This window comes from Elgaria multicarinata, chromosome 10, assembly GCF_023053635.1.
Source record: "Elgaria multicarinata webbii isolate HBS135686 ecotype San Diego chromosome 10, rElgMul1.1.pri, whole genome shotgun sequence".
Classification (NCBI taxonomy): Eukaryota; Metazoa; Chordata; class Lepidosauria; order Squamata; family Anguidae; genus Elgaria; species Elgaria multicarinata.
The window spans coordinates 72,417,251-72,444,896 of NC_086180.1; the positions used below are offsets into that span (position 1 = coordinate 72,417,251).

A 27,646-nucleotide genomic window follows, 5' to 3' on the forward strand; every position below is an offset into this window, starting at 1 on the left:
ATAACAAACAAACAGGTTTTGCATTTTAAACTCACTTAAATCATAACACCATCATGACTACAGTGATAAAAATGGGAGTTTGCTGCTCTTGTTGTCCTCAGCACCTGCCACTCTCGGAGTAGTCATTTGGGGACTCCCTGAACTTTGGCCCCAAAGTCCAGCCCCTACTTGCACCACTGCTGCCATTCGTTGCAATGTGCCTACTTTAAGTAGGAACTAGCGTTGGGCAGACCCATGGAAACGAATGACGAACTGAAGTCCCATTCGTGTCTATGGGTGTCCTCTAAGCGACGGAGCAGGCTCAGCCCGCGTTTGCTTTGCGCCCTGCCGCGCGCGTGCGCCCTGCTCAGACTCCTCCTCCTCCTCGAATCCCTCCGTCCGCCCTCCGCGCAGTCCGCGGTAGGTAGGCCTTTATTTGCCCGAAGGCGTCTCGGGAGGGTGCGGGGAGATGTTGTCGAGGTGGCCGAGGGTGCTTCTTTTGCTGGGGGGTCGGGGAAGCCCCTTACCCGGCGCCACCCTCGCCTCAGCGACGCAAGACCCGGGCTCTCCAACGCTTCTTATTTTCAGAGCTCGGTTCTTGCGCCGCTGTTGAGTTTTATTTTAAGCACGGAGAATAAACAAGCCACCTTGGCCAGCTCGTGAGGGCAAGTAAGCAAACAAGTGGTAATCTCTCCACCTCCGAAAATCTACCACGGGTGGATACGGCCTTGTATGTTCTTCGCTACTCCGCTTGCTTTTTTCTCCGAGTAAACGGCGATTTAGGATTTGCTGTCACTCCTCAGCCTTTCCCAACCCAAACGCCCTCCAGATATGTTAGACTACAACTCCCATGAACCCTCAGACAGCATAGCTGGCTGAGTATTTGGGGAGTTGCAGTGGAACACACCTGGTGGTGGTGGTGGTGGTGGTGGGGCATCAGGTTGGGGAAGGCTGGGAGATACAACTCTCCCAAGCTATTTCCCTTCCACCCTTAAAAATGCTGTTTCTCACTGGATCAGAGGACAAATGCAGTTTCTACAATATCTTCACAGGAATAGTCCCCCGTGAATCATAGCTGCGAAAGAATGATTTTTAAGTATTGCAGCACTGTTCGTTGAACACTTTTATTGTCTATTTTTCTTTTCTTTTTTATGATCATGATGATTGGTATTTGTTGTATTGCTTTAAAAAGTATTGTTTAAAATATTAATTTACAAATTTCTCCATAATTGCCTTTTGATAGTGTTAGAACCATGACAGCTTGTGGAAGTTGAGGTTGGGACTAGATAAAAAATTAGAAGCACTTTTAACCCTTCATACCATAAAGCTGGTTAGCAATGGCACTAAAGTCACATAAGCATGTGGATAGTGTTAATCTGGTAGATATTGTATACTTGGACTCTCAAAAAACTTCTAAGAAAGTCCATCAAATGCTCCAAAGTGATCTTAATAGTCATAAGGACAGGTCCTATTATGTATGCCCCATGTTGCCCTGGGCCTGTATTGCTTTATGAAGCATCTAGCCTCGGTATTTAACCCAACCACCCATGTAACTGCCATGGTTCAATTCACAGGAGGATTCCTCTACTAATATACTACGTCTCAGGTGCTTTGTAAGGAGAACATAGGGCATCTTTGTTGGCCCCAGGCACTCCATCCTCCGCATCTGGATTTGGGCCCGAAAGACCAAAGAAAAGTAAGCTGGATGCTAAATTCTGGGCAAGCACAATTTCTGACATTGTACAGTAGCATCACTAATCACAGAGCGTGTCAGTGAATGCATCAGCCTTAGTTTCCAGTTTCCTAGGTTTTTCGGTGCTTGAGCCAACATGAGTTAGCCCTAATTCTGGTCATAAACCAGCAGGATTTTTTTCATCATTTAATTTACTAGAGTTTGTGCATGACTGAGTGTAAGCATACATACTCATGCTCATTTAAATATGTTTAATTTTTTTGCATCAGAAGCTATACTGGAATGATGTACTACATTTTTTAAAATACAGTATAGATGTGTAACAATCTAGATTGTAGGGGGTGGTGAGGTGGGGTGAAAAGTAGATCAGTCTTATCTTGGTCCATTGGACTTGTTCTAACAGCATTTTCTTTCTCAGAATCCACTAAATCTGGTTCTTGTACATTTAGTGACTGTTGCATTGTCTCTCATGTCAATACAACACTCAAGACCTATATAATTTTTCAGTGCTAGCAATTAATTGTCAATTATTTTGGGGAGATGTCAAAGGTTTGTGCTGTTTTTGGAGGATCTCGTGGAATTGGTCAGGCTGTTGCACAACTGCTAGCAAAGAAAGGATATTGCCTGGCTGTTATTGCAAGAAATTTGGACAGAGCTCAAACTACTGCAAATAACCTGGGAGGTATGTATACTTTGATGTTTGCTTTTTATATATGCCTTAAATGTAGAAAACATGTCAAGTTATTAAAATAATATATGTGTTAAAATAGCTTTGTAATCTTGCAGAATGTACAAAATGATTTTAAATTGAATCATGCTTGCAAATCAGCTAGTTCAACTCATAACACAAGATATTTCAAAAGGGCCTGATAAGTGTCAATAAGGAATCTGTTGGTTTTACTTTTTTTCATGACAAAGAGTTTTGTACAATTTTAAAAAAGTGACCTCTGTCAGTAGCAGACATTGCTCCAATAAAAAATGGATCTTCATCTATTCCATCTATTGTTTTTGGGATTCACATGCTAATAGCTCTGTAAAACTGAGTTCTCACATCACAACAACCTATGTTTAGCAAACTATGGGTTGTTTACAAGAGCGGAAGGGACAAGCATGCATGTGATTCCCATCTGACTGCTCACCTCTGTTGCAGTTAACAACCTAGAGGCACTTTGTCCCTGGGTTGTGTCTTTGATGTCGAAACCCCAAACCCTGGGTTTTTCGGGGATGAACATCCCAGAGTTTGAACCTATGGGTTTATTGCAGTGGGAACGGGTGGGCAAGCAGAATCCTCCATGCATTCTCTCTCCTACACATCTTCTAAACAACCAAAGGTTTGTTAACTGTTAGTTGTTTTGATGCTGAACCCAACTTATATTTGTCTTAATTGACAATTGTGGTCTGTGAATATAGTGAGAGAGTTTATATCTCATTGAAGACTTTATTCCAACACAGCAGGTCATCTAGCCTTTAGTTGTGATATTTCCAAAGAAGAAGACATCCAAAATACGTTTAAAGAAATGGAGAAGAGTTTAGGACATATAAACTATCTGGTTAATGCTGCAGGTATCAACAGGTTAGTTTCAGATTTAAACTTTAGTGAAAATTAAACTTTTGAAAATATCTAACATAAATATACAAGTAAAAAACTGAAAATAACATGGTTTATTTGTTTTTGAGAGTGTTTAAAGTCAAAGGCTCAGTTCAGACAACACATTTCTCTACGTGGTGGGAAAACTCCACTCAACAGTTGATATTTTAGGGGGTACTCACCTCACAACATGTTCAAACTCCACTGTTGTGTGACTGTGGGCTCCCATGGAGTTGAGTAAAAGGCAACATCATGTTTGATTGACAGTTCCTTCTCCCTCAGTCCTCCCAGTGGTATCCCATCAGCCATTGCTGCAAAAAACAATCCCAGTGGCTCTTTTAGAGCGGCACTGCCTCCTTTCACCACTCTTGCCAGAGAACTCTGTAGCTAGTGGGAAAAGTCCACTCAATGCAATGGGAAACTCCACAGAGCCCTGCACACAACACAATGGTTGTGTGGGAATTCTCCTCTGCACAGCATGGCTATTCAGCATGGAGAATTTTCTTTTAAAAAAACCCACTGTGGAGTGGAGCTTTCCCTCCAGACAACACATTTCTCAAAGGTGGTGTAAAAACTCCACCGTGGAGTCCTAAAACCACCATAGAGAAATGTGTTGTCTGAACTGAGCCAGTGTCTTTAAACTATATCTAAGAGCTTGTGGAAGAAATATCTTTAGATTAGTTAGCCCTTCCTTGGCTTAGATACTTGACTTAGCAGTTCATTATTCAGAAAGAACCTTTTAATTTGGTTCAGTCTCTCTGAACTGATCAAAGGATTTGGTGGGGGGACTCTTTGTCTACCTCTCATCTTAAAGGACTTATTTAAACAATACCACGATCAGTATCTCGTCTAAGCCTTGAGGGACTGTTAAAATTTACTGCAATTACTGTGTGATTTATGGTGAGGAAAGGTGAATAGATAAAACATTCTGGGGTACAAGAAGACAAAGCTTGCTAGTTAGTCATTAGTAAGCAACATTGGGTGCACCAGGTACTCAGCTAAATTTCATATTTTTTTTTAGAATTTACACTTTGATGTCTCTTTCGGCTTAACCAATGATAATAGATTTACAGCAAATTGTTTGACATTATCATATTTGTAATAGTTTTTATATTTTTCATTTTATTGTAAAGAATTTTGCTTGAACAGCTTGTCCATTTTCTTTCTTGAGTCTAATGAACAGCATTTTCCCAAGAATTAATGTTAACCTCTGCCATTTTTGACTAGGGATGGCTTGTTGTTGCGAACCAAGGCTGATGATATGGCATACCAGCTTCAGACCAATCTTTTGGGAACAATGTTGACATGCAAAGCTGCTGTGAAGAGTATAATTCAACAGCAGGGTGGTGCAATTGTTAACGTAGGTGTGTCTGCCTAAGCAAACGTTATTATATTTGATGAATACTAGTGTTTTTTTAGAAACTGTAAGATGTGTTAAAACTTCTCTTGCATAATTGTGTATGGTTGAAAGTTATTATCAAAGTTAATGATAACATCTTTGGAGACATTGGGTTGAATCCAAAGGTGTCCTTTTGCATGCAGAAGGGTCTTCCACTTACAGAAGGTCACTTTTACATTTTAGGCTAAAGCATTGCACAAAGTGAAACAAATCTGAATATATTCTTCTGCTTGTAGAAGAACTAGTTCAAAGCAGAAGCAAGAAAATTGCTCTGGGAGCTACATATTACAGTTCTGCATGGATTCTTCTGCACAAGTGTTTGAAAAGCAGCACAAGTTGCGGTTTTTGTCACAGTTCCTCGGATGCAACATATTATTTGGCCACCATTTATTTGAGATTATTTTGTCTGCTGCCTGGGGTGATCCTCAAAGATTAGGTCTTTTTTGGACATTTCTTTGAACCGGATATTCACCCACACTGCTCACCTTCAAAAGGAGTCTTTTTTAAATTTCTCCAAGATTTTTTAAAAAGCTGTTTGTGATTTGGTGGTATGTGAAGTTTACAATTTGGGAAAGTGAGGAAGAAAATCTGGGCTACAGTCTCTGAAGTTGGTCCAACAACTGCTTCCTGTAATTAATGGGTATGCATTGGATATCTTAGATAATTGAAAGATGCTTAAAAATGAAATTGTGTAGCTGTCCCCTATTCTAACATATTTTGTTCGTTTGTATACTGAATTTTCCTGCAGTGGAGGACATCCTTGCTGCTCCCATTCGCTTCGACTGACAGGGACACGTAAACCATCCTTTCGCATGGGAGAGCAACCTTCCATTTCCAGTTACATTTTCTGCCTCAGCTCCAAGCAGACGGCTGGAGACATTGCTAGAGCCTCCGGTCTATTTCTCACTATATTTCTTTATTTCTCTTTTTCCTATTTCCTGCTTTTCTTCTCAGCCTTTTCCTGAAGGGCTTTTTTTAAAAAAAGAAAAGAAAAAAGAGGCCTGCTGTGTGTGCGAATTGGGGGTGCTATCTGCATCTTCCAACCAGAGGCAGTCCTTCGCTTGGTTCCAACGTCTATTCCAAAAATTAATTCTGTTTTCCACAGGGCTCAAGAAGTCATTTTACCATCTTTTGTCCACATCCAAGTCAATCCCTTGAGAAAGATGACTTACTTTGGATATTAGCAGAACGTTCAAGATTTACCTCAAAAGGATTGCATCCTCCCATGTATCTGGTTTTCTTTTCATCTTTTTCCAGCTGAGTTCAATGGGCAGAAAGGTCTCCAACTTCACCCCAGCTAGGTGGATCAAAGCCTGCATTGCTCTCTGTTGTCAGACCTTTGGTTCTGCTTTGCTTGGGGAGATTTCTACCCACTCCACGGGGAGTGTGGCCACATCGGTAGTCTTTGGGACCCATGCTCCCTTTGTTGACATTTGCTGGGCTGCCACCTAGAAGTCCCTTTTGCTTCAGCAGAACCTTCGTTTGGCCAGAGAGTGCTCCGACAAGTGGGTTCAGCTTAGAGGGTTTTCGGCAGTGACTGACCCTACCCCTTAGGGCATCACTGTTCAACATCCCATATGAGGATATCTTTCTCCACTACAGGAAAAAACGATGTTGGATCTTACCATGATACGTTCATTTTCTGAGTGGATGGAGGATATCCTATCCGCCCGGCAGTTTGAGATTTTGTGGGTGGGATGTGTTCTGACTTAGTTTATTGGGCTTTGTTTTTCCTACTCTGTTTCTTTCTCTTTGCCTTCCCCCTTCCCCAGGAGTAGGGGTATTATTGTTCAGACTGTTAGTTGTTTCTTCCCTGGCTGAGGCACCTTGTGAATCTGGAAGCAGGAGGTTGCTCTCCTGTGTGAGAGGGCAATTTAGCTAATTTACATTTCCCTGCCAGTTGAAGCAAGTGGGAGGAGCAACTCATGCAAGAATATTCTCCATCCACTAAAAAAATGTACGTAACATGGTAAGTACAAAGGTTCCTTTTTATTCTGCTTCTTAGACAATTATTGTCTCCCCAAATGACCTACTATCAGCCTTACAAATTGAAAAGACAAGACACACAAGGGAAGAGGAGTGGAGGGGAAAGGGAGCTCACTTCTTCAAGGCGAAATCAAGGTGGGGAGCTACAAATGGGCATTTAAATATACTTCGGGTCAGGCTGACTGTACCTTGCTGGTGTTCTTGCTTGAATAGCAGTTGGTAGCTGTTTGGGCAATGGATGGGGCTAGAGTCTTCTTTCCTGTTCTGTTTTCTCAAGGGTTCAGTCCATTGGTGTTACCTGTTCCCTCTGACAGTGAGGGGGAAGAGGGTTCTCTTCAACTCCTTCTCTGGCAAATTGGTAGGGCCAAGATGTTCACCCCTTTGACTTGGTGTTATTCCTGGCAAGCAGGGGGTACAGCCTTCCAGTGGCCCCCGGTGCCCTGGCTGACGGCAGAAGCCAGAGTGTTCATCTCTTCCCTCTCTAGTCCCTAATAGCCACTAATATTCCAGTACATTTTATTATTAGCTTTGTGCTGTAAAATGCATTGGAAGTGGAAATGTGGGACAAAAATATTATTAAATACATAAGCTCATTTATTTAGGTCTGAAAGAGTTGCCTGAGCCAGTTTATTTTGTTAATGGGACTAATGCATATTCCTGTTGTAGAATTGCTTTCTGTCTAATCACTTTATAATATTGAAGATGTTCTTTCATTTCTTTTAGACCACCTTATAATGAGTTTTCATAAGTTGGCCAAAATGCATACTTATTTCTCCCGCATCTCTTAACGAGATGGTAGAATTTAGCATGTATTTATTTGCACACCTGCCCCTGAAGGACAGATAACTGTATGATGGGAAGAGGTTGGTGAGGGCAAGCTGAGAGAAAAAACTGTTAAACCATTGGAAAGAAGTATTGGGGGCGGGCAGGGATAACTGGCAAACTCTTTAAACATTCCCCAAATTGGCAGTAACTATATCATGGGGACTCTAGCTTTGGGCCTTTGGTACTGTTCTAGTTCCTAAAGCTAATGTACACTCAATGGGGGCATTTGCATGATCAGACAGCCATCATGGTTTATTTAAGCCGCAGTGGGCCGTGCTGTGTATGGGCAGCCATTTTGAATATTGAAGCCACATGTCACGCAAACCCATGGCCTATTCTTGGGTTATACAAGGGTTTTTTAACTCTTGCGCAAGAGCCACCATTCAGGTTCAGATGACCTGACAAGCTGCAGATCTGGCACACGCTGAAGCCCATTATGGCTTAAACAAGGCACAGTGGGCTGTGGTGATTGTGCAAATGGGCTCACTGTCTGACGGAGCATTGGGCGAAGCAAATCAGTTTGCATGTAGCAGGAAAAAGGACGTCTGCCAGCTGCCCCTCCCCTTGTCCTGCCCTCTCTATCCATTGCAAGTGTTTTTGGGTTTCTGCTATGATTTTTATATGGGTAACTTAAATTACATCTGTAATGTGTTCTATTGAATGCATGCTTGCGTCTTCAGTGTCAAGAAATACTTTTGTAAGCCGCCGTGAGAGCCTTTTTTGGCTGAATGGCGGCATAAAAATCCTTAAATAAATAATAAATAAATTAGGTGAGTTAGGGTATTTTTGGTTTAAAAGTACAAAATTGATCAGGGTGTACAGTATAGCTATTGTAAAAAATAAATCTTTTTGGCTAGAATTCTTGAACTTTGACTGCCTTTCTCTTTGGTTTATTTTAGGAAGTATTGTTGGATTTAAGGGCAATTCTGGTCAGAGTGTATACAGTGCCAGCAAAGCAGGATTAGTTGGATTTTCACGCTCTCTTGCTAAAGAAGTAGCAAGAAAGAACATTCGAGTCAACATGGTTGCTCCAGGTTAGTTTTGAGTTTAATTACTTATTCCCTGAATGTCAGTTGGAATTCAGATTGTTAGTAGGATTGGAGTGACAAAATGCAAACACTCTCATATGCAGAATAAAGGCACAATGGGGATATCTCTAAACTTCCAGATTTTATTTATTTATTTATTTATTACATTTCTATACCGCCCAATAGCCGGAGCTCTCTGGGCGGTTCACAAAAATTAAAAACATTCAAAGTATAAAACAACAGTATAAAACCATAATGTAAAATACAATATAAAAGCTCAACCAGAGAAAAACAGCAGCAATGCAAAATTACAAATTTAAAACACCAAGTTAAAATTTATTTATAAACTTAAAATACTGGGGGAATAAAAAGGTCTTCACCTGGCGTCCAATTTTAGTATCTGACCTATAATTGCATCAATTACATAAGAGTAGTTGCAATAGTTATTTACAGTTACAACATACCCTAAAGTTTACACGGCACCAGTGGAGACTAAAAGCACCCTACATTTTGCTGATATGATTGTGACATCACCCTTCGTTTCCTCCATCTACTCTTGATTGGACTATGGATTTTAAGTGGATTTTTACACACACACTTTCTCTCCTGCCTTTTTCAGTAAGTCTGGTGTCACTTTTCAAGCCTCAAAATCCTGTTAGGCCAATAAGGTGAGCAAGTTAGCAAGTTGAGGTGGAAAGTAGATGGGTGGGTAGTGGTGGTGGTTTCTGTTCCTCCAGCTACTGTTACTGAGCTGAACTTTCCCTGTATCTCTTCTGCCTTTAATCAATAAGTTGTCTCTTTGTAGGTCATAAAGTATATGTGATAGCAGGGCTATTAAGAAAACCAGAAAAGAGAGTGAAAATCTAGTGGAAAAAACTAGTGTTTTTTGGAAGGAGCTGCTAGACGGGCTTATATAGCGATGTCAGAGTCCTTTCAACCAATATAGGGGGCATTTTCAGTTGTTCTTCAGGATTGCGTTTTTTCAGCCAAGTATATTTTAATGAAAAACATAGCAAGACAGTTATTTCTTTCCTTTATTTATTTACTTATTACATTTATATACCTCCCCATAGCCAAAGCTCTCTGGGCAGTTTAGCTGTTGACTAAATAATTGTTGACAACACACTGGGGGTTGTATCCAGTGTTTGTCTAACTTACATCCCATTTATTTCTACTCTCAGTAGTGCTAACTGTGGATGCAACCCTGAATTTTGAAATTTAGGAGAAGTCTTCATTCTATAGTGTGAAGAACTGCGACTTCTGTTAAATGAGTTAAACCCCAAGTACAAAATTAAAATTTGCATCTATATTTTAAACAGCCTCATTTAGCTCTGTTTTAGATTTGGTACTTTACATCATACATTTTTTATTTTTTTTTATTTTTAAAAAGCAATATATAATAGATCTTTTGCATTTGTAGGTTATAGCTGTGTTTAAGGACTCTAACCACCTTGTTCTTACTGCTAGACGTCCTTTAGTGTAAATGAAAATAAATATAACCTGTAGATATTGTGATACTATCCTTGGCAAGCATATACATGTAAACAGTTAAGTCTCTACTATTAAGGGAATGTTTACGATTCTCATATATTTCTTCTGTTTTTGTGGATAAATTCTCTTCATGCAGAAGTATTTTCCAGACTTCGTCTGCATTAGTAAAAGCAAGTATTTTGTTTTCCCTTCGTTTAAAGCAGAACTGTGTAGTGACTGCATGACTGAACAGATGAGTAATTATTGGCTTAGCCAAAAAACAAACACCCATCTTCATTTTACGTATGTACGCGAATAGAATAATTAGTTCTCGCATAAACACTGTCTTTTATTTTGAGTAATTCCATTTGAACTTCTCTACTCGCTACAGAAAAATGTGGGTTTGAACATTAATACCTTCTGACATCTCAGCCAGCCTCCACCAATTCACTGAATAACACTAACAAAAGTCCCTGGATGTGAGAATTTAACCTCCAACCTCCTAACTCAAGGCATAAATGCATTTGTCATGCATTGTCTCTGTTCATTTTATTCAATTCTGATGTCCCTTGATTTTACCTTCCTAAGGCTGCAATCCTAAATACATTTTCCAGGCCGTAGGCCCATTGAAATCTATGGGGCCTACTTCTGAATAAGCATACAAGGGGTTGCACTGCAAGACAGTGCAAGAGTTGCTTTCTACTTATTTTATAGCGAAATGCACCTTTTCTTAACTGAAATATTTCAGTTAACTTGAAGAGACTGTTTGTAGTAGGAAGTCAGAAGTAGGATTCTTGCAGTTTAAATATAGAAACTTCCTTCTGGGCCTATTCAGATGTAACTTTCCCCTTCAAAACTTTATGTACTGTAAGATGGAAACAAGTCTTGGTCTTGTTTCCACCCCTCTGCCCTTCACCACACATAAAAGCTTATATCTATACTGGCCGATCCTGCAGTTATTTAAACACAGGGTCAGTCTGATCCAGGAATGTAGAACTGCCGTTTAAATAAGGGAACTCCTAATGTAGTTGTTGTCTTCTGCATGTGCAGAGTTCGCCATGTCACCTGCTTTATAGAGGGCAGTGCTCCATTTGGGCGGCTGTCAGAGGATAATCCTGTACTAGATCTTCCTATTTGAATGGCTGTCCTATCCAACTTCTTTTTTTTCTTGAATCAAATCTCAATTGTGGAACTGTGCTATGGGTTTCAACAGATGTATCAATGACTATATAGGTGTGATAATGGGAATTGTATCAGGATTTTGCTTAATCTTATTTTCATAAGTATCTTTCCCCCTTCCCCTCTGTTAGGTTTTATTCATACAGATATGACTGCACATCTAAAAGAAGAACAGTTGAAGAAAACTATTCCTCTTGGAAGATTTGGACAGCCAGATGAAGTTGCCAAAGCAGTTGTATTTCTTCTAGAGTCTCCTTATGTTACAGGCCATGTTCTAGTTATAGATGGAGGTTTGCAACTTCTGATTTAAAAGACATAATATAGTCTTGAATTGGTGAAAAACACAAGAAATGAACTGGGATGATGGCTTTTTTGCAAGTCTTTTAAATTAAAATAGTACAATTCGTATATAGTCCTGAGAAACTTTAAATTATGGGCTTACCTTGCACTTTGCATTTAGATGACCAAATTCTGATGCATAACAGCAAATGAGAAAACGTGATCCCAGGGTTCCATGTTCGATATGTGTTTATGAGCTCCATCACACCGGGGGTTAACAAGCTCCCTACCTTGCTTCTCCGCCCGTGTTTTCCTTCCTCAAGTTACTTCCTCTTTCAAGAAGAGGAAGTACAGAACGAGCACGAGGCCCATTGAGTCCACTGTTCTTATGGCGCTGCTTCTCCTGCATGCAGGTGGAGAGAGCAGCAGTTCTGAGTTTAAAAAAACATCGGACTTAATAAAGGGGTTTTTTTTGTCGCATGAGGAAGGCCAGAAGGGGTGGAAGGCAGACGATGTCATGTGAGGGACCTGAGAACTCTGTGAGTGCCCAGAAACGAGCGTGCAATAAACCGCTCGTCGGAGGGAGCTATATGACTCTGAGAAAGAGGGATTTTTTTTCTGGAGAATTAGGATAAAAATACTTTAAATTTAACATTGGAAACATTCTTGTGCTCCTTGTGAGGCTGGCCAAATTGCTGCTGGATGCCACGAACTGCCCTCTCTGCAAGTGTAGAAGCAGGTCCTCTGCCATCCCTGGACAGTGCTGGAGCTTTCTACCACTGCTACAGGGCAGTTTGGAGGGCATTGGAGAGTCAGCCATGGATCCGCAGGATCCTAGCCTGCTTCATTGGCCTGATATGACCCAAGCAGAACTGGAAACTGTCACCCCAAGAATTGGCATAGTTAATTCCCTCCCATTGGAGTCAATTTGGGTGGGAATACATGCCCCTGTTCCGGCTGGCACATGCCCACAGGACTTAGGAAATGGCAGTAGCTCTTTCACAGATCTCACCACCAGCAGCAGTAGGATTGCTCTGTCCATGGTTTAAAATCAGTGTCTTACAACAAGCTCCATCACACCTGAATGTTTGCCCTTGTATTATCCCCCTCCGTTTACTTAGCATTTGAAAGCCTTACGTTTCATTCATCTTCACAACTCTCCTCGGAATCGCTGTTTCCCCCCACCCTGCAGATCTCATTTGTACCTCCCCTTACAATCTATTGGTTGTTCGCAGGGACACCTTGCCCTGGGACTCCCTTTCATCAGCAATGCCGCCCACCCTCAGAACATTGGATTGAGTACGACGGGATAAAAATACACGTAGACGGTTGAGCGCATTGCTGGAAAACCCGTTCCTTCCCCGCACTTCGAAACCTTGCAGAGAGTGGGGTGGGGGGAAAGGTGAGATTAGGGCAGGACATGGGCGGCCTCATCTTAGTCCTTTGTATGCAACACACCATGGCAGCGGACTATAACGCTTGTGTGATGGAGCTAAACATCTTAAAAACTATCAGATTTATTGTGGTATAATCTTTCATAATCTTTCACTTTGTCAGATGAAATCGGTTCTAATCCACAAACGTTTATGCTATAATAAATCTGTTAATCTTTAAGGTACTCCAAGACTCTTGGTCCTTTTTGTTGAAAAAAAGGCTAAACTGGCTACCCCTTTGAAAGTGCGTTTATTTTTAGATCATTTTGCAAGTCAAGTATGATATTTTTTCATAGTTTATGCTGTGGGTGTTCCCCTTTGAGAGGCAAAGCAAACTAATGACCAAGTACTTAGGAATGTTGACAAGTCAATAACCCACCGGAGTAGGGCATACTGCATGAGCATTTATTTTGGTCCTTCTGTTAAGTGGCTCCTAACAAAGAATAGAATGTGCTGAACCTCACGATTTTAAGTTTCTTAAATAAAATAATAATTTTGAAATGTTGTTTCATTCCAAGTACTTAAAAGAGTGATAAATTATTATTTGGAAGTGACATTTCCTACTCTCCTCTAATGGAAGCATAAATATTTGTCTTTCCAAACACTTCAGAATGGTTTCCCTGTGTGACTTGTTAAAAAGAAGATAAAATGTTCATGCTGTTGCAAAACATGCTGTGATTATTTTATAAACTTTCAACACTTTTAGAGGAGGTTCATTTTTTAAGGCAGAAGCAAGTATTCATCTCAAAGCTGTGGGTACCATTTTCCTGCATTCAGAAATTAAAAATATAATCACTTGCCATATTTGAAGTTAACTAAGCAGTATTCTGCCTTATGCTTATGGCCCATACTCTATGCAGTCTTTTTACACCCATACACCCCTGGAATACAAACAAATATTTCAGATCCACTATAGTATCTGGATAACAGAGCTATTCAGCATTGCACTGTGAATGTCAATGTGCATGAATGCTAAGTCACTTTTTTATTTGCACAATTGTCTAGCTTACTGATGAGGAATCTTATAGGGTCTAGTGGCCAAGCTGCCAGTTTTAAATCAAAACTTAGGCTGCATCAATAATGCAGCTGTCCACTTAGATCTGTAAATGGAATTGGCAGAAATACAAGAATAGCAGAATAATGTAAACAAGCGAAAAACTGTATTCAAGCCTGCTATAGTTCTTAAAATGTGGTCTGGAAACACTGTACAGTTGATTTTCATATAGGCTTGATCCAACAGGAACAAGAGGGAGAAGAAGTTTGCTTTCATGTTTGGAAAAATGAAATGTGTATGAACAAATCTCATGAATAGATCATGAACAGATCTCCTTTTCACCTCTTGAGGTCAGTATAACTTAGGGGATAGTGGTTCATCAAGTTAAGTTCAACAGCATTGATGTGGTGTTTTGTACTGTAACATATTTTTTGTTCTATATCTTCCATTTAAGTTTGGCGTGAATTTTCAAAGCTAATAATGCTGTTAAGGTACCCCGTTGTCAAAAGGTTTCTTAGAACTGACACATAATTGAAAAAACAATCCCAAATTTAAATAAAATCATGTCATTTATCTATATAAATACCCATTCACATGTCACTCAAACCTCGTAGCTTGAAAATGAATTTTTATTCTCTATATATTTTGTGAAATTTAAATGATTGCACTGAATTCAATGGGCGTAAGCGCTCTTAGATTTATGTTGAATTATAGCCAAAGTGTATATAGTTCTCTGAGTTTGTGCATGGCTTCAGAGAACCCAAAGTTCCTCTTCGTGGTCTCTGTGTTTCACACACATGGGCTCTGCATGTGCGTAGAGCATCTTCGGGAAAACTTCTATAGCTAGAGGCTTTTTAGGTGGGAACCCCTCCCCCCACCATCAACCACACATGTTGCAATAGTTCTCGCCTTCCCCTCAGTCATCCTTTCGACCGCCATTGTGGCAGCATCGTGAGGGAAGCTTCTGGCTAGTTTAAAAAATTTCACCTTATGAGACGTTCTCTTTTCTTCTTCTCCTTTTTTCATATTTATTTTGTTGTTGTTTCTGTCTTTTTACTTTTGCGTTTTGTTTTGATTCACGATCTTCTGATTGCCTGTTAGGGCGTATGGCCCACTGGGTGCCATTTAGAAAATGTTCAGGTGGTAAAGACCATCCACTTAGCGTACCAGCTTACAGGCTTTCTGAACCAGTAAGGGGGCGCTCTGCCAGAGCGCTGGCTACCTCAGTCGCATTCGAAAGGGGAATTGCACTTCCGGATGTCTGTAAGGCTGCAACTTGGTCTAACCAAGTTCAATGATGAACTTTCATTCATCATTATTGACTGGATGTGAGGGCTAGAGCTGATGCAGCATTTGGGCGATCTGTGCTGTCATCCATCTTGACTTAGACACCGACCCCCCTCCAGTAAGTGAGGTCGCTAATCGCCATGTGTGTGAAGCACAGAGACCATGATGAAGAAAGTCAGGTTGCTTACCTGTAACCGTAGTTCTTCGGGTGGTCATCTGTGCATTCACACAACCCCCCCCTACACACACACACCCTGTCCCCTCTCTGGTGTCAGGAAAGGATGTTTTTCTATGATGTTGGAGATGGATCTCTGGGGTATTGAGATTGTTTTTGGCGGTCTCTGAGATACTGAGGGGAAGGCGGAAACTGTTGGAACGTGGGTGGTTGACGGTGGGGGAGGGGTCCCCACCTAAAACGCCTCTAGCTATAAAAGTTTTCCAGAACATGCGCTACGCGGGCACAGAGCCCATGTGCATGAATGCATAGATGACTACTCGAAGAACTACGGTTACAGGTAAGCAAGCAACCTGTCATTTCTTTTCTATTCCACTATGACATACCATTCCATTTCAACTATTTCTAGTTTTGAAAAACAAAAACTGCTGACTTAAATAAGTGGAATTAAATGTAAGCAAACTTATTTGCTGGAACTAAGTGAAAATATTTATAACAAGTGGATATACTCTTTCTTAATACACCTAGGCATCCTAACAAACTTTAATAGCATTGGGGATTTGTAAGATTTATAAGGCAGCTTTCCCACACTGAGTTTTGTGCTCTAAATGCTATTTAGCTGCCAAACTGGCTAGTCCCTTGCATTTTTCTCTGCTGAAAATAAATGTCTAATAAATACTTTTGTGAGCATTTGTTTAGCTGCCACAAGAATTGTGTTTCTAGGAAAAAGGAGGTGGTTATTTATTTAAGCTGTATCTTGCAAGTTAGATATGTTTGAGTGCTGCCTCTCCCACTGATATAATGATAAATCTCTCCTCCCACACCCTCTGAAACTTTTACTAGATTGTCACTGCATTGATTTAGATGAATCAGTGGGCCTCACCGAACATTTTAAAGATTGACAAATAGGCCTTTCTAGAATAAGTTGGGAGAGTTATATTTATGGGATCCTTTCTCTGTGATTTAGCAAGATAGAGTTTACTATGAAACGTAATTACATTCTCAATTTTTTTAGTTTTCTACTTCAACATCCCACGTTTTCCTCTGTTTGTGCCACACTGAGTGTTCTGCAGTTGTTAAACCATCGTGCCCTCCTTCTAACAGCACACTCAAGCATTTGTTTTTATAACAACAGCTTCTTAAAAGAGCAAGCAAGACTGTTATTTTATATTTGAGGCCTGAGTCACCTCTGCTGTGATCATGAATGTATTGAACATAATGCAGACAGCTATTTTCTTCTACTGTTTGACAAGCAAAATGTTTATATAAATTATTGGTTAGATCTAATGGCACACCAGCAACAAAATTAACTACGAGGACAAATAATTTCAGGAAGGAAACATTCAAATGTCTCCGAAGTTACTTTGCTGACAAGAGCCACCTCAAGTTTGCTTATGAACCCATACTCAGGTCTGAGGGAAGCAGATATTCTGTTCATTTTGGGGGGATTTCGCCTACATAGACCAGGTGGAATGCAATTCATTTTATTTTATTCCCAGGGCTATTGGGTGAATCAGTGTATTGATGTTCAGTTTTTAAAGATACATTTTTGAATACTATTATTTCCTAAACAATTTGCTTCTCTAAAGACAGAAGCTAAGGATGGAATAAATGTGTAAAGTTTAGTCATTCTGAACTTTACAGAGCAAGTGTGATTGTTATGTGTTTAATGTTCATCAATTTAGGTTGATGTGTCAAAGTCTTAAGAGTCATTCTGCAGGAGGCTTTTGTTGTGCATTCATGATTGCTCACTCACAGTAGTTTGCAGGTCATTTACATACCATCCTCCTCCAGGGCCTCTCCCATGCTTTGCAACCATTATGTTTTTTCCTCCTAATGAGGAAAGTGTGTTATTATTTAGAAATAACAGAATGAGAGTCTCATGTAATTGTACAGTTTTGCTATAACACAGCACCATCTAGTGGATGCATAATGAAACATAGAAAGGCAGAGAAAGAAAAACCTCTGGAGGAAAAAAGCATCCGTAAAGGAGGTGATCTTAATCTTGCAAAGAATCCAGCAACAGAATCCTTGGTAAAGGTGCGGGATAGAAGCCTCATGTAGAAAAGCTTTTGAATAGGGCCAAATCTAGGCTTTGCCAATTCAAACCTAACCTGAAGTAGAACTGAAGTCAATGGTCCAAATCCAGCAATATCCATAGCCGGAAATAAATGGCTGTGTGCACCATTCCCATGGCTTACCATCCAGGGCTGTTCAGAAAAGCTTAATTCAAATTAATGGTTGTAGTTCCAATAAGGTGTATGGGGAGAAAGGTGGACATTGACTCTCTTCTCAACCACAGTTGATTGGCATTATTATATATAATCTGAACTTTGTTTGTCTAGTTCTACTGGTTAAATGGGGTTGGTTTTTTTGGGTGGTGTGAATGATGCTTAGTGTCTGTGGCCTTGATTTCTCTTTCAGATAGAGATATACAGGAAAGCTTCTAGCTATACTCAGGCAAAAAGGTTTCACGATTGTAGCTGGCAATTCAAATTTGATGAAATGTCCAGCTGTGGTTTCCATAGATTGGTGATTTCTGCTCAAAGTCCGCTTTTCTCCCCGCAGCCCACTCTTAAGGTAGGATCAGGTGGTAAGAGGCCCATATGATCTAGGATGGTGTTCTAAAAATCTAAAAATGCAGTTGTCAATTAGTGCTTATTGCTCTGGCTAAAGGCCAATGGCTTTGATATCAATTTATATTGGGTTTGCTACAGACTTATTCATATTGATATCAGTGAGTCTACTTAAAATATGACTAACATTAATTTCATTCATTTCAATGGGTCTACTTTAAGTATGACAAGTTTAGGATCCAGATTTATGCTGGAACAAATGAGCTGACAGAGGTGACTTCCATGTCCCTCATTCCTCCGGCAGCCCCTCCAGCTACAGAGGGAGACATGAGACCTTGATGAATGGGCTGATCTGTGGTGGTGGGAAGGAACATTTTAGTTACCTTTTCCTGCTTGTAATTCAAGTTTCTTAAATAATCCACTTTCCATCATAAAACACTAACAAACTACATACTGGGTTGGATCAAGACAGAAGGATGAATCCCGGATCTGCCTTAATTCTTCTATCTCCCACATGAGGGAAGGTTACAAAAGCTGGGATTGTTTAGCTTGGGGAAAAAGGAGCATAAGGGGAGACCTGATAGAGGTGTACAAATGTGGATGGGGAGACATTGTCCCTCTCATAATACTAGAACCCAGGGTCATCCCATGAAGCTGATTGGTGGGAGATTCAGGACAGATAAAAGGAAGTACGTCTTCACACAGCACATAGCTAAACTACGAACTTCACTACCACAAGATGTAGTGATGGCCACCAATTTGGATGGCATTAAAAGGGGCTTGGATAAATTCGTTGCTGGGGAACGTGGGTGGAAGGGTGCTATTGCAACATGTCCTGCTTGTGCATTCTTGTCAATAGCTGGTTGGCTGCTGTGTGAACAGAGTGCTGATATTCATATAGACCCTGAGCCGATTCACACATAATGACCAGCTATGGATTGTTTAACCCCTTTTTAACTCGAGCTGCATGGGAATGAGTGAGTGTTTTATAAAATAATCCATGATATGCTAACCTGAAACTCTGGGATCTTGAGTGAGAAACAATCGAGAGTTTTACCCAATCACAAACAATGTTGTTTTCTAAACTAGAAATGAGACAACTGAAAGGTCAGAAGGCAGTGCCTGTGTTCACTCCTGTGCAGCTTTGACAACCCGTGGGTTCTCATTGTGTTCAAACCAGGCCAATGCCTCAGTAGTGCAGAAACATTAAACCAGTAAATATTGCATGTTTGCTCAAACTATTCTTACATGGAAGCAATTTTACTTTCAAGGACATTTGGGCTGTTCTCTCGGATGCATGAATGTAAACAACTGTATTTCTCCGTCCATTTTAGATTTTACTGGGAGTGAAGAATGAAAGAAAACAGGAGGATAGCTTTTGTCTATGAGGTTGTTTGCACGTAATAGCAGTTAATGTGCCGGGTTTGTTCCACAACCTTTTTGATTATTCAACCCCCAAATATTCCCAGGCACTCTAGGTTAATTGTGGGTTAAATAACCCAGTTAGTAGGTTATCTGTGAGTTGTTTAATCCATGATTAACCTATAGTGTTTGGCTTTGGACATCACATAGTAAAGACTGATTGGTCCGATCAGGGGTTGAATGTTCAAAATGGCCACAGAACATGGCTGGCATGCACCATTACATGCAAACTGGATCACTATGTCTTAGTTAATGTTCCATGTAATAAGCATCAGTTCAGTGATAGAACTCTACAGAAAATCATGGGCTCAACTCTTCGCATCTCCAGTCCAGTTGGTAGTTTTATTCTTGAAGCTTTATTAACTTCACTGCTTTTTATCCAGAAAAACACAAATTACTGATTTGTGTAATATTTATTGATGTTAAACCCACATGATATCAGCACAACAATCCAAAGTAGTATGATTGTACATTTTTTTATAAATACAAATAAAAAGAAGCAAAATGCTACTAGTGAAGCTAAACAAATAGTAGATTAGCAAATCACATTTGAGAAGAATTTGGTAAGTGAATGATATGACATGCCTGGCTAGAAGATGACAGTATGACGGTTTGATATGACAGATTGTGTATGACAATAAAAATACATAAGAAATTCCTATAGCAGGTTTTAACCATCTGCAGCAGTTTGCATAGAAAAGTAACTATCTTCTGTGCTAAATGTTTTTTTTTTTAATCAGCCATTAAAAACCTGGTTTGTGTGCTTAACAATGAGGTGCAAAGCAATACATGTATAGCTGTAATGCAAAATATATGGTGTGGTACATAATACAAAACCTTTTCTTAAAAAAAAAGTACTGCACTTGAATAACTGAGTTGAGATAAAAGATTCAACATTTTTATTATAAATAAAGTACTATAAATGTGCTTCATATAAGGAATACAGTGTTTTCCTTTTGTAGCAAAGTACTCTTGTACCATCAAAACCACATTTTATTTCTGCCGGACTCAATGGAAGTGGTCTTCCACTGCTTCCCAATTAAAATGAATTTATTTTAAATCCAAATTGCATAATACTATCTAAGTAAAGTCAAATTAGATGCAGAACTAGTCTACATTCTGGAAAATCAACCATTTTTAACCTCCTTCACAAGGTCCCAGCCGTAGGCAGAGTTATTCATGCTGCAGTAGGCAAGAACACAAAACTGTAACTTCTAGTACACATGCATGCAGTGTTTAAAATGTAACACTATTTCCTTATCTTTCTGCATTCCCCCATATCTACTCATCTATTCTCTATAGTATGTGCTTATTATTTAAACCCTTATTGCAGACTCACTCTTTCCCCACTTACTCTATACTAATTATCCTCATTTGTGTCTCATAGGTTCTGGTCAATCAAATTTCCAGTATAAAAAAAGCATTCAGGTAACCATGGAATTTCAGAGGGATGAAATGTAATGTGTTCTGTATTTTCATCCTCTGAGGAAGGTCTGGCCTTTTGCCCGTTTTATCCCACTGTTACAAATTTAACACTGTAAAACAATCCCATCATAACGTTCATATTTTAAGTTACTTTATGATTGATTCAGCCTGGCAGTACATGTATAAGTTAGCCACATCTTAGTTAACAAAAGTCAAATGAAGCCTTCTTGCCCATATTAAGTACAATTAAGGCAAGTAGTTCCTTTCTCCTTTGAGAACAGAAAGCCATTTACAGAGATAAATTTCACTTAATCTGTCTTCCTTTTCCTATCTTGTTTTATTCTTTCATTATTGCACATTTTCACTGTCATTATCAGAATGCATTGCTGATACACTGCAGTTGTCTTGTGGCCCAATAAAATGGCTAGCATTATTCGTTACTTTTTAATAGCACCTGCAAAGGCACTTGGTGAGAAGTTCTGCAGTGTGTTTGCTTTTGAAAAATCACATTCACTTCAGCATTTGGCATTTGTGAAAAGGATTATTCAAAATAGTACTACCCACATGGTAATAAGAAACGGTTATGATAAAGGTGATGTCCGTGTGTGTGTGTAGGATGTACATTTCTATTGAATGACCACTATCTACTCTAATTTGTATACTGAGCAAGAAATATGTGATTAAGGTGTTCTTTATCTTTTGCACACAAGGTGGCTGCCTTTCACAAAGTGGCATAAATTATAATTGGTCAAGAAAATGGCTTTCAGTGTTTTCACTTTGAAAGAAAATGTTAGATCTGAGAGCTAGGATTTACAGATCATCACTTTCTACCAATCCAGATTGCAGTGTCAGATGTCCTGGATTTGCTTCTGGCTGAAATGCAGCTTTGATGTCTAGTCCTTGGTCAGAAAGTGCTGCATATCGGCTAGCTGAGGGACGCACCTTCTTTGGCTTGGTGGCCTGGGATTGTTGCTGCCACTGAGCTGCAGAAAGAGGAAATAGTTTGCTGATGTAACACAAGCAATACAACATCTTAGTAAATATGAAACGACTGCAGAATTTTATCCCTTTTGTGGACAAACTCTCCTTTAGGTATAAAGATTTGGCAGATCTGTGAATGAAGCGGATGCAAACATTATCTAGATAGGAATCTACATCACAATGCTCCACTGAACTTCATGAAGCTGTGGGCTGATGCAGATGGATGTCTCCCTCAACAACCCAGAGTTCCAGATTTGGATGCCACAGCAAACAATCCAGGAATGGGGCTTTCCTGGGTTGTTTTGTAATTTGGAAACAAATCAGAAGTGGTGAGCGGTCGTGAAGCAGCATGCCCTCTCACTCCTGCACAGCCCTGACCTGACAACCCATGGGTTACTGTTATGTCTGAATGTGACCAGGAAGTTGAGGCCCTGCAGAGTGTGAACTGGGGCGGGGGGAGATTCCCAAAAATTGGAGAGACCTGCAAGAAGAGCCCTTCCTCTCAAGGAAGGCATATCTTGGATTCAACCCAGAGTTTTAAACTACTGTAAATGTTCACCTATTCAAGGCAAATTCCTAAGGAGCAGTGACTTGTTTGCATATTAACTTTCTTCCAGTGGATCCCTAGCTGGAACTATACTTTATTCACTGGAAATTTAGATCTTGTTAGCATTGGTAACATACAGAAAATCTCTTTGACCCAGCATGTCTGCTTTCCCATTTAATTCTAAACAAGTGCTATCAGAACATTTATGTTTGAATGGATTTATCTGTCTTCTAGGCAGCACGAAGAGAAGGCATTTTGCCTTCCCTCCACATGTGGCCATCCAATGACAGCTTCTAGCGACACAATAAAGACACCCACGTTTATTTCACTCTGCTCTATTTCTCCCCCTCTCCCCTCCTCTTCTTCTACTTCGTGCATCTGGCAACAGCACAAATAGCATTCACTTCCAGCAATAAAGACACAAAGGGCTTTTTCACACATTACGTGGCAGCAAACCTGGGTTTGCAACTAAGTTCCCAGGGATCTGCAGTGACCGCAACGGAATGAAACAAGTTTTGTTTACAAATTATTGATCTATTTTTAAATTACACTTTAAACACCCTATACACTGAAAAATATGTGTCACTGGGTCATGAGGGAGTCTTATAGCCCCATCACGTCTAGGTCGAAATGCGCGACCCCTGTCCCTTCTCTGTCGTCATTCCAATGTTGCTTCCTGAAAACAGGAAGCAATTAGGCCCATTCAGTCCAGTAGGAGAGAGCAGCAACTGGACTTTTTCTGGGGTGGGTGGGTGGGGGTTGTGGCGCAACGAAGGCCAGAAGGGGTGGAAGATGCGTGAGAGGCAGACGACGTCATGTGAATAATCCATGAGCGCCCAGTAACAAGCGTGCAGTAAAACACTCGTCGGATAGGGCTTTCATTCACAGATAGGCTATTAAGTATGGCTGGTTGCAACAGACTGGAAAAACTGGTGCTAACTCCACACTTTTGAATATGGAAAGTAGAAATAACGTAGATCATAATATCGTTCCAACTCACTGGATTGGAACATACATGGATATTCCACAAAATGATAAAGGCTGCAAACAAATATTTGGAGCTTCCCCCATTGTCCATATTTAGAGGAGTGCACATGGTCGTACATTGCATAAGTAGGCTGATCTAAAGTGCAACAAACCAGAGCCAAGCATTTCTATTCTGTAATTTGGCCCAATTCACCCACATATCAGAAGCAGCCCAAAGAATATCTTACCATAGACATCCAGCCTTGCTGTGCAGGATACAATCCCAGCCTCATTCTTTGCTGACACAGTATACCAACCAGCATCTTCTTTTGTAGCTCCCTGAACAAGCAGGCAGATGTAACCGTGATTATCCTGGTGCATGCTAAAAGGGGAGGGGTTAAAATAAGGACAGTGAGATAGCTGCACATATATATATATATATATATATATATATATATATATATATATGATTGAGACACTGAAAGCCAAGGTGGTGAAGTGTTGGGAGTGGGAGAACCTGGGTTTTCATCCCCACTTGGCCAGGAAACCCACTGGGTGACTTTGGGCCAGTCACTGACTCTAAGACTAACCTACCTCACAGGGTTGTTGTGAGGAGAAAAATGGGAGAGTAGGAGGATCGTGTATGCTGCCTTGGGTTCCTTAGAGGAAAGGTGGGATAAAATGTAAGCTAGTGCTTCAGTCCCTTGATCAGACTAATATATGAAACTTAAAAGAAAGTTTTATGTTTTTCAGTGTAGATTTTATTTATTTATTAAAACATTTATACCCCATCCTATTATCACTGGGATCTCAGTGAAGTTAATATGCTCTAAAGAAATCATAGGTTCACATTTTTCACTGACTCAATAATAACCTTTTTTGAGGAGGGGGGAACCTAATATAGAGAGATAATCACACACAATGCATTAACATAGCTCAGTATTCATCTGAGAGACTCAGAAAATTAACAAACAGTAAATAAGACCAACCTCATTCTGTCAGTATTGTACGTGAGCGACTCATTCTCTTTCTTCCAGAAGATCTGAGGGTGCGGCACCCCTGAAACCCTGCATTCCAGTCGCACAGGGTACCCCTCAGCTACTCCTGTGTTTTGTAGTTTGTCTACAAATACTGGTGGTTTGTGTGCTTCCTTAGCTGTAAAAAAGAGAAATAGTTTTCTGTCCTTTTGCACTGAGAAGAGTTTCCGTGCTTATTTTCCAGGAGCAAGTGACATTAAGGCAGCGCTGGGGAAAGGAGGACTGTTCTTTATTTTCTGTTCCAGGTAGCAACCTAATGCCCTTAGCTTAGGAAAAGATGCAAAGCACAATCACCAAAACTCCCAGTTGCTGAGAACTCTACATGATCATGCATGCTTCCAATTGCCCCCACTGGGCTCCTCCAGCCAGCAGGAGCAGCTGACCCAGGAGTGGGCAACTTGTGGCACACCAGATGTTGCTGGACTGTGACTCCCATCATGCCTGAACACTGGTTAGGACTGATGAAATTTGCATCCTATCAACATGGAGGAGAAGGCCACTAGCCCTGATGACTATGTGCTAGCTCCAGTATCCGAGGCAGTAAGCCCGTATGCACCAGTTGCTGGGGAACATGGGTGGGAGGGTGCTGTTGCACTGTGTCCTGCTTCGTCGGTCCCTGGCCGATGGCTGGTTGGCCACTGTGTGAACAGTGCTGGACTAGATGGACCCTCGGTCTGATCTAGCATCAGGGCTCTTCTTATGTTCTTAACATCAAGAGGACCGCAAGTTTCCCACCCCTGGTTAGCGGCTCCTGCAGAATTCTGGCAGACAAGCCAGAATTCTCAGCAGTTTGAGTTTGTCATTATGTCTGAATGAAGCTATGAATTTCAGTGGGATGGTTGTACAAACTCTTATTTTCCACTGAAATCGGGGACTTAAAAGGGTTCAAATAGCTCATAAATGCTTTAAAACACACACACACACACACACACACACACACACACACACACACAAACACAAGAACACATGCCAGTGAAAGTTCTTCACCACTTTAGCTGGACTGAAGGCAGTTGATTTACCTACTGTTATTTCCCCTTTACATAGGGGCCTTTTAAACATTACCCTAGTTTAACATTCCCCAACCTGGTGTCCTCTGGATAGGTTGGACTACAACTCCCATAAACCCCCCAGATAGCATAGCTGGGTGGGTGGGTATTATGGAAGCTGGAGTTCCAACGCATCCCTAGAACACCAGGTTGGGGCAGGTTGCACTAGCTATCTAGGAACTACATTTTCATGAGTGGCTCCTACATAGCTGGGGTGGTATTGAAATGACCCAATCACATGGGTGGGCACTTGACTTCAAGGGTTTCTCCCGCTGCCACCGCTCCAGGGCAGTGACAGTCCCAGGGTAAGGATCCACATGATCTTTCCCTTCTGGTGGGATCATTGACATACCAGCCCCAGCACCATCAAAGTCATTCTTGTAAAAGCTAGGGTAATGTTTAAAGATCCCCACAGCCAAGTGTTGCACAGCTCTGGCTGCACTCGTCCCTACAATCTGAACTACTGTAAAGTGAATTCAGATCACTAATTAAACAAATTTAGGTCACAATCCACAAAGCACTTCTCCAAAATATCCCGTATGCTTTCTAATCACACTCAGGGGGGCACAGAAGTTGTTAACCAATGCCTAGCTTCTTCCTTTAGTTATACTTTTCTGAGTTCCTTGTCTTTATTACTTGAAAGGTGGTGTAGCTCATATAGTGCATTAAAGCAGAAGATATTACCAGGGAGATGTTACCTGCAACAATCAGTTCCAGGCTGAATGTGTTCTGACCAGCTCGATTGGTGGCAATACATGTATAGATGCCAGCATCTCTTGCTGTGACAGGCTCTATGATCAGGGAGTGTACACCATTTTCACGAACAAGCATTTTGTGGGAGCTATCGGAACGTATTACTCTTCCATTGACTTGCCAGTTGATATCTGGAGTTGGCAAACCACTGACCTTAAACAGAACACAATGGAGACCTCAATTAGAGACTATAAAAGAAGCATTCATTTCAAAGTGCTGTGTATCAAAAGACCATAAAATGGATCAAAGCCCATCACAATTTTTTCAGTGATATCTGAGCAGAATTTGTAGCACTCCTGGACTTCAATGGCCTGTTTGAAAAGAAGTTCTATGACAGCATTAAGCATCACGACAGACAGAATGAAAAGATTTCATGTGCCATCCATCTTCTCCTTTCACTTTTGCCCAGGATTACTACCTTTCAGCACTCTTATCTCCATAGCAACTACACCGAGCCAAACATTATAAAACAATTCTTTATTTTAAAGGAGGAATGTGTTGGAAATGTTTCGTGGAACTTCAAATTCCATTCCAGCTACAAACCATTCATCACTTGTTGTACTCCATATTTGAACACTTGGAAACGATCTCGGTTTGTTGAAAGATATGGATCATTAATGATAGTTACTGCTTAGAAAAATTGCTTTAGCAACGGAGCCATGAGAAACTTAGAAAGGTTTCAAAAGCAGATGAGTGTAATTCTGAATTATTTAAGTCTCTTATACAAAGTGTTTAAATGTCCTTCAAATTCAATTGTTTTCAGTTTGTACTTTGGAAGATTTCAAAGAGACCAAGAGAGCAATCTTATGGCCCTAGACAGCATCTGGGGGGTGGGGTCAGTGCTCTGACCTCAGACCCAGGAGTCCAAGCTCACACTGCCTTCCCCTTGCAGCTGGCATGGCAGAACTGTACTAGCTGTCTTCCGAGGTCGCAAAAGTGACCTCAGGGAGAAGGTGAATGCAGTGTTCCTGTGGGCAGGGAGGGAAGGCGCCTGGGAGGCCAGCTTATGAGGAATCCTCGAGTTCCCCAGCCTTGTCGCCCCCTCCCAATACCTCAGCTAGATGGGTAAAAAAGCCCATCTAGCTGAAATGCAAAGTGGGAGGAGCACAGAGGCAAAGATTGCCTCTGCTGCTCCTGCTCTCCCATCAGATGCCCATAAGCCTCCCAAGTTTGGAAGCTTACAGCCATCCCCATGGGACTGTGCCTAAATATGTTAAAAGGAACTGAGACTGAATTTTGTTTTAAGATTTACAACACACAGTGCTTTCTGTCTCTGCATATATATATGCCATTATAGAACCAACTTCTACATCGGTTTATTATTAGCCAAGTGCCTTACAGCCCAATCATAGAGCTTGCTTCACCACATATGTGGCTCAAATGGGATGATCTAATAGTTATGCTGACGTAATGTCACAAAATATGTCACTATGCGAGTTTTTCAGGCAGAGTGTTTCTGCCTTTCGCAAGGGGGTGTCAGAGTGAGTTGTTAAACTACATCCAGCTTTAAATAAATAAGCTTTATTTTCAATTTTTACCTTGTTCAAACTGAATGTGTTATAAATTAGCTAAATTCAT

At 40.7% G+C, this 27,646-nt stretch overlaps 2 protein-coding genes across 8 annotated transcripts in view; one reads left to right on the plus strand and one right to left on the minus strand.

Annotated features, from left to right (window-relative positions):
* The first annotated feature begins 365 nt into the window (after window positions 1-365).
* CBR4 (carbonyl reductase 4) lies at window positions 366-13,493 on the plus strand. 4 transcript variants are annotated; one of them, XM_063135348.1, is made up of 7 exons: window positions 366-399; window positions 1,554-1,675; window positions 2,213-2,354; window positions 3,125-3,245; window positions 4,488-4,624; window positions 8,370-8,504; window positions 11,279-13,493. In XM_063135348.1, the coding sequence occupies exons 3-7, from the start codon at window positions 2,213-2,215 to the stop codon at window positions 11,455-11,457; spliced, it is 714 nt and encodes a 237-aa protein (XP_062991418.1). In that variant the 5' UTR covers window positions 366-399; window positions 1,554-1,675; the 3' UTR covers window positions 11,458-13,493. The 4 variants fall into 4 exon arrangements, with proteins under 4 accessions (XP_062991418.1, XP_062991421.1, XP_062991419.1 ...); XM_063135349.1 differs by lacking the exon at window positions 366-399 and adding an exon at window positions 459-648; XM_063135351.1 differs by lacking the exon at window positions 1,554-1,675 and having other exon boundaries at window positions 389-399.
* A 6,214-nt stretch (window positions 13,494-19,707) lies between these two features.
* Window positions 19,708-27,646, minus strand: part of PALLD (palladin, cytoskeletal associated protein) — a 275,860-nt gene continuing 267,921 nt past the window's right edge. For all 4 annotated transcript variants that reach the window (XM_063136019.1, XM_063136018.1, XM_063136021.1 and 1 more), the window contains 4 exons: window positions 26,014-26,221; window positions 24,222-24,387; window positions 23,481-23,614; window positions 19,708-21,721 (listed from right to left, as the gene is read on the minus strand). In XM_063136019.1, the coding sequence (XP_062992089.1) occupies window positions 21,549-21,721; window positions 23,481-23,614; window positions 24,222-24,387; window positions 26,014-26,221 (681 nt within the window). In that variant the 3' untranslated portion in view covers window positions 19,708-21,548. The remainder of the gene's footprint in view (window positions 21,722-23,480; window positions 23,615-24,221; window positions 24,388-26,013; window positions 26,222-27,646) is intronic.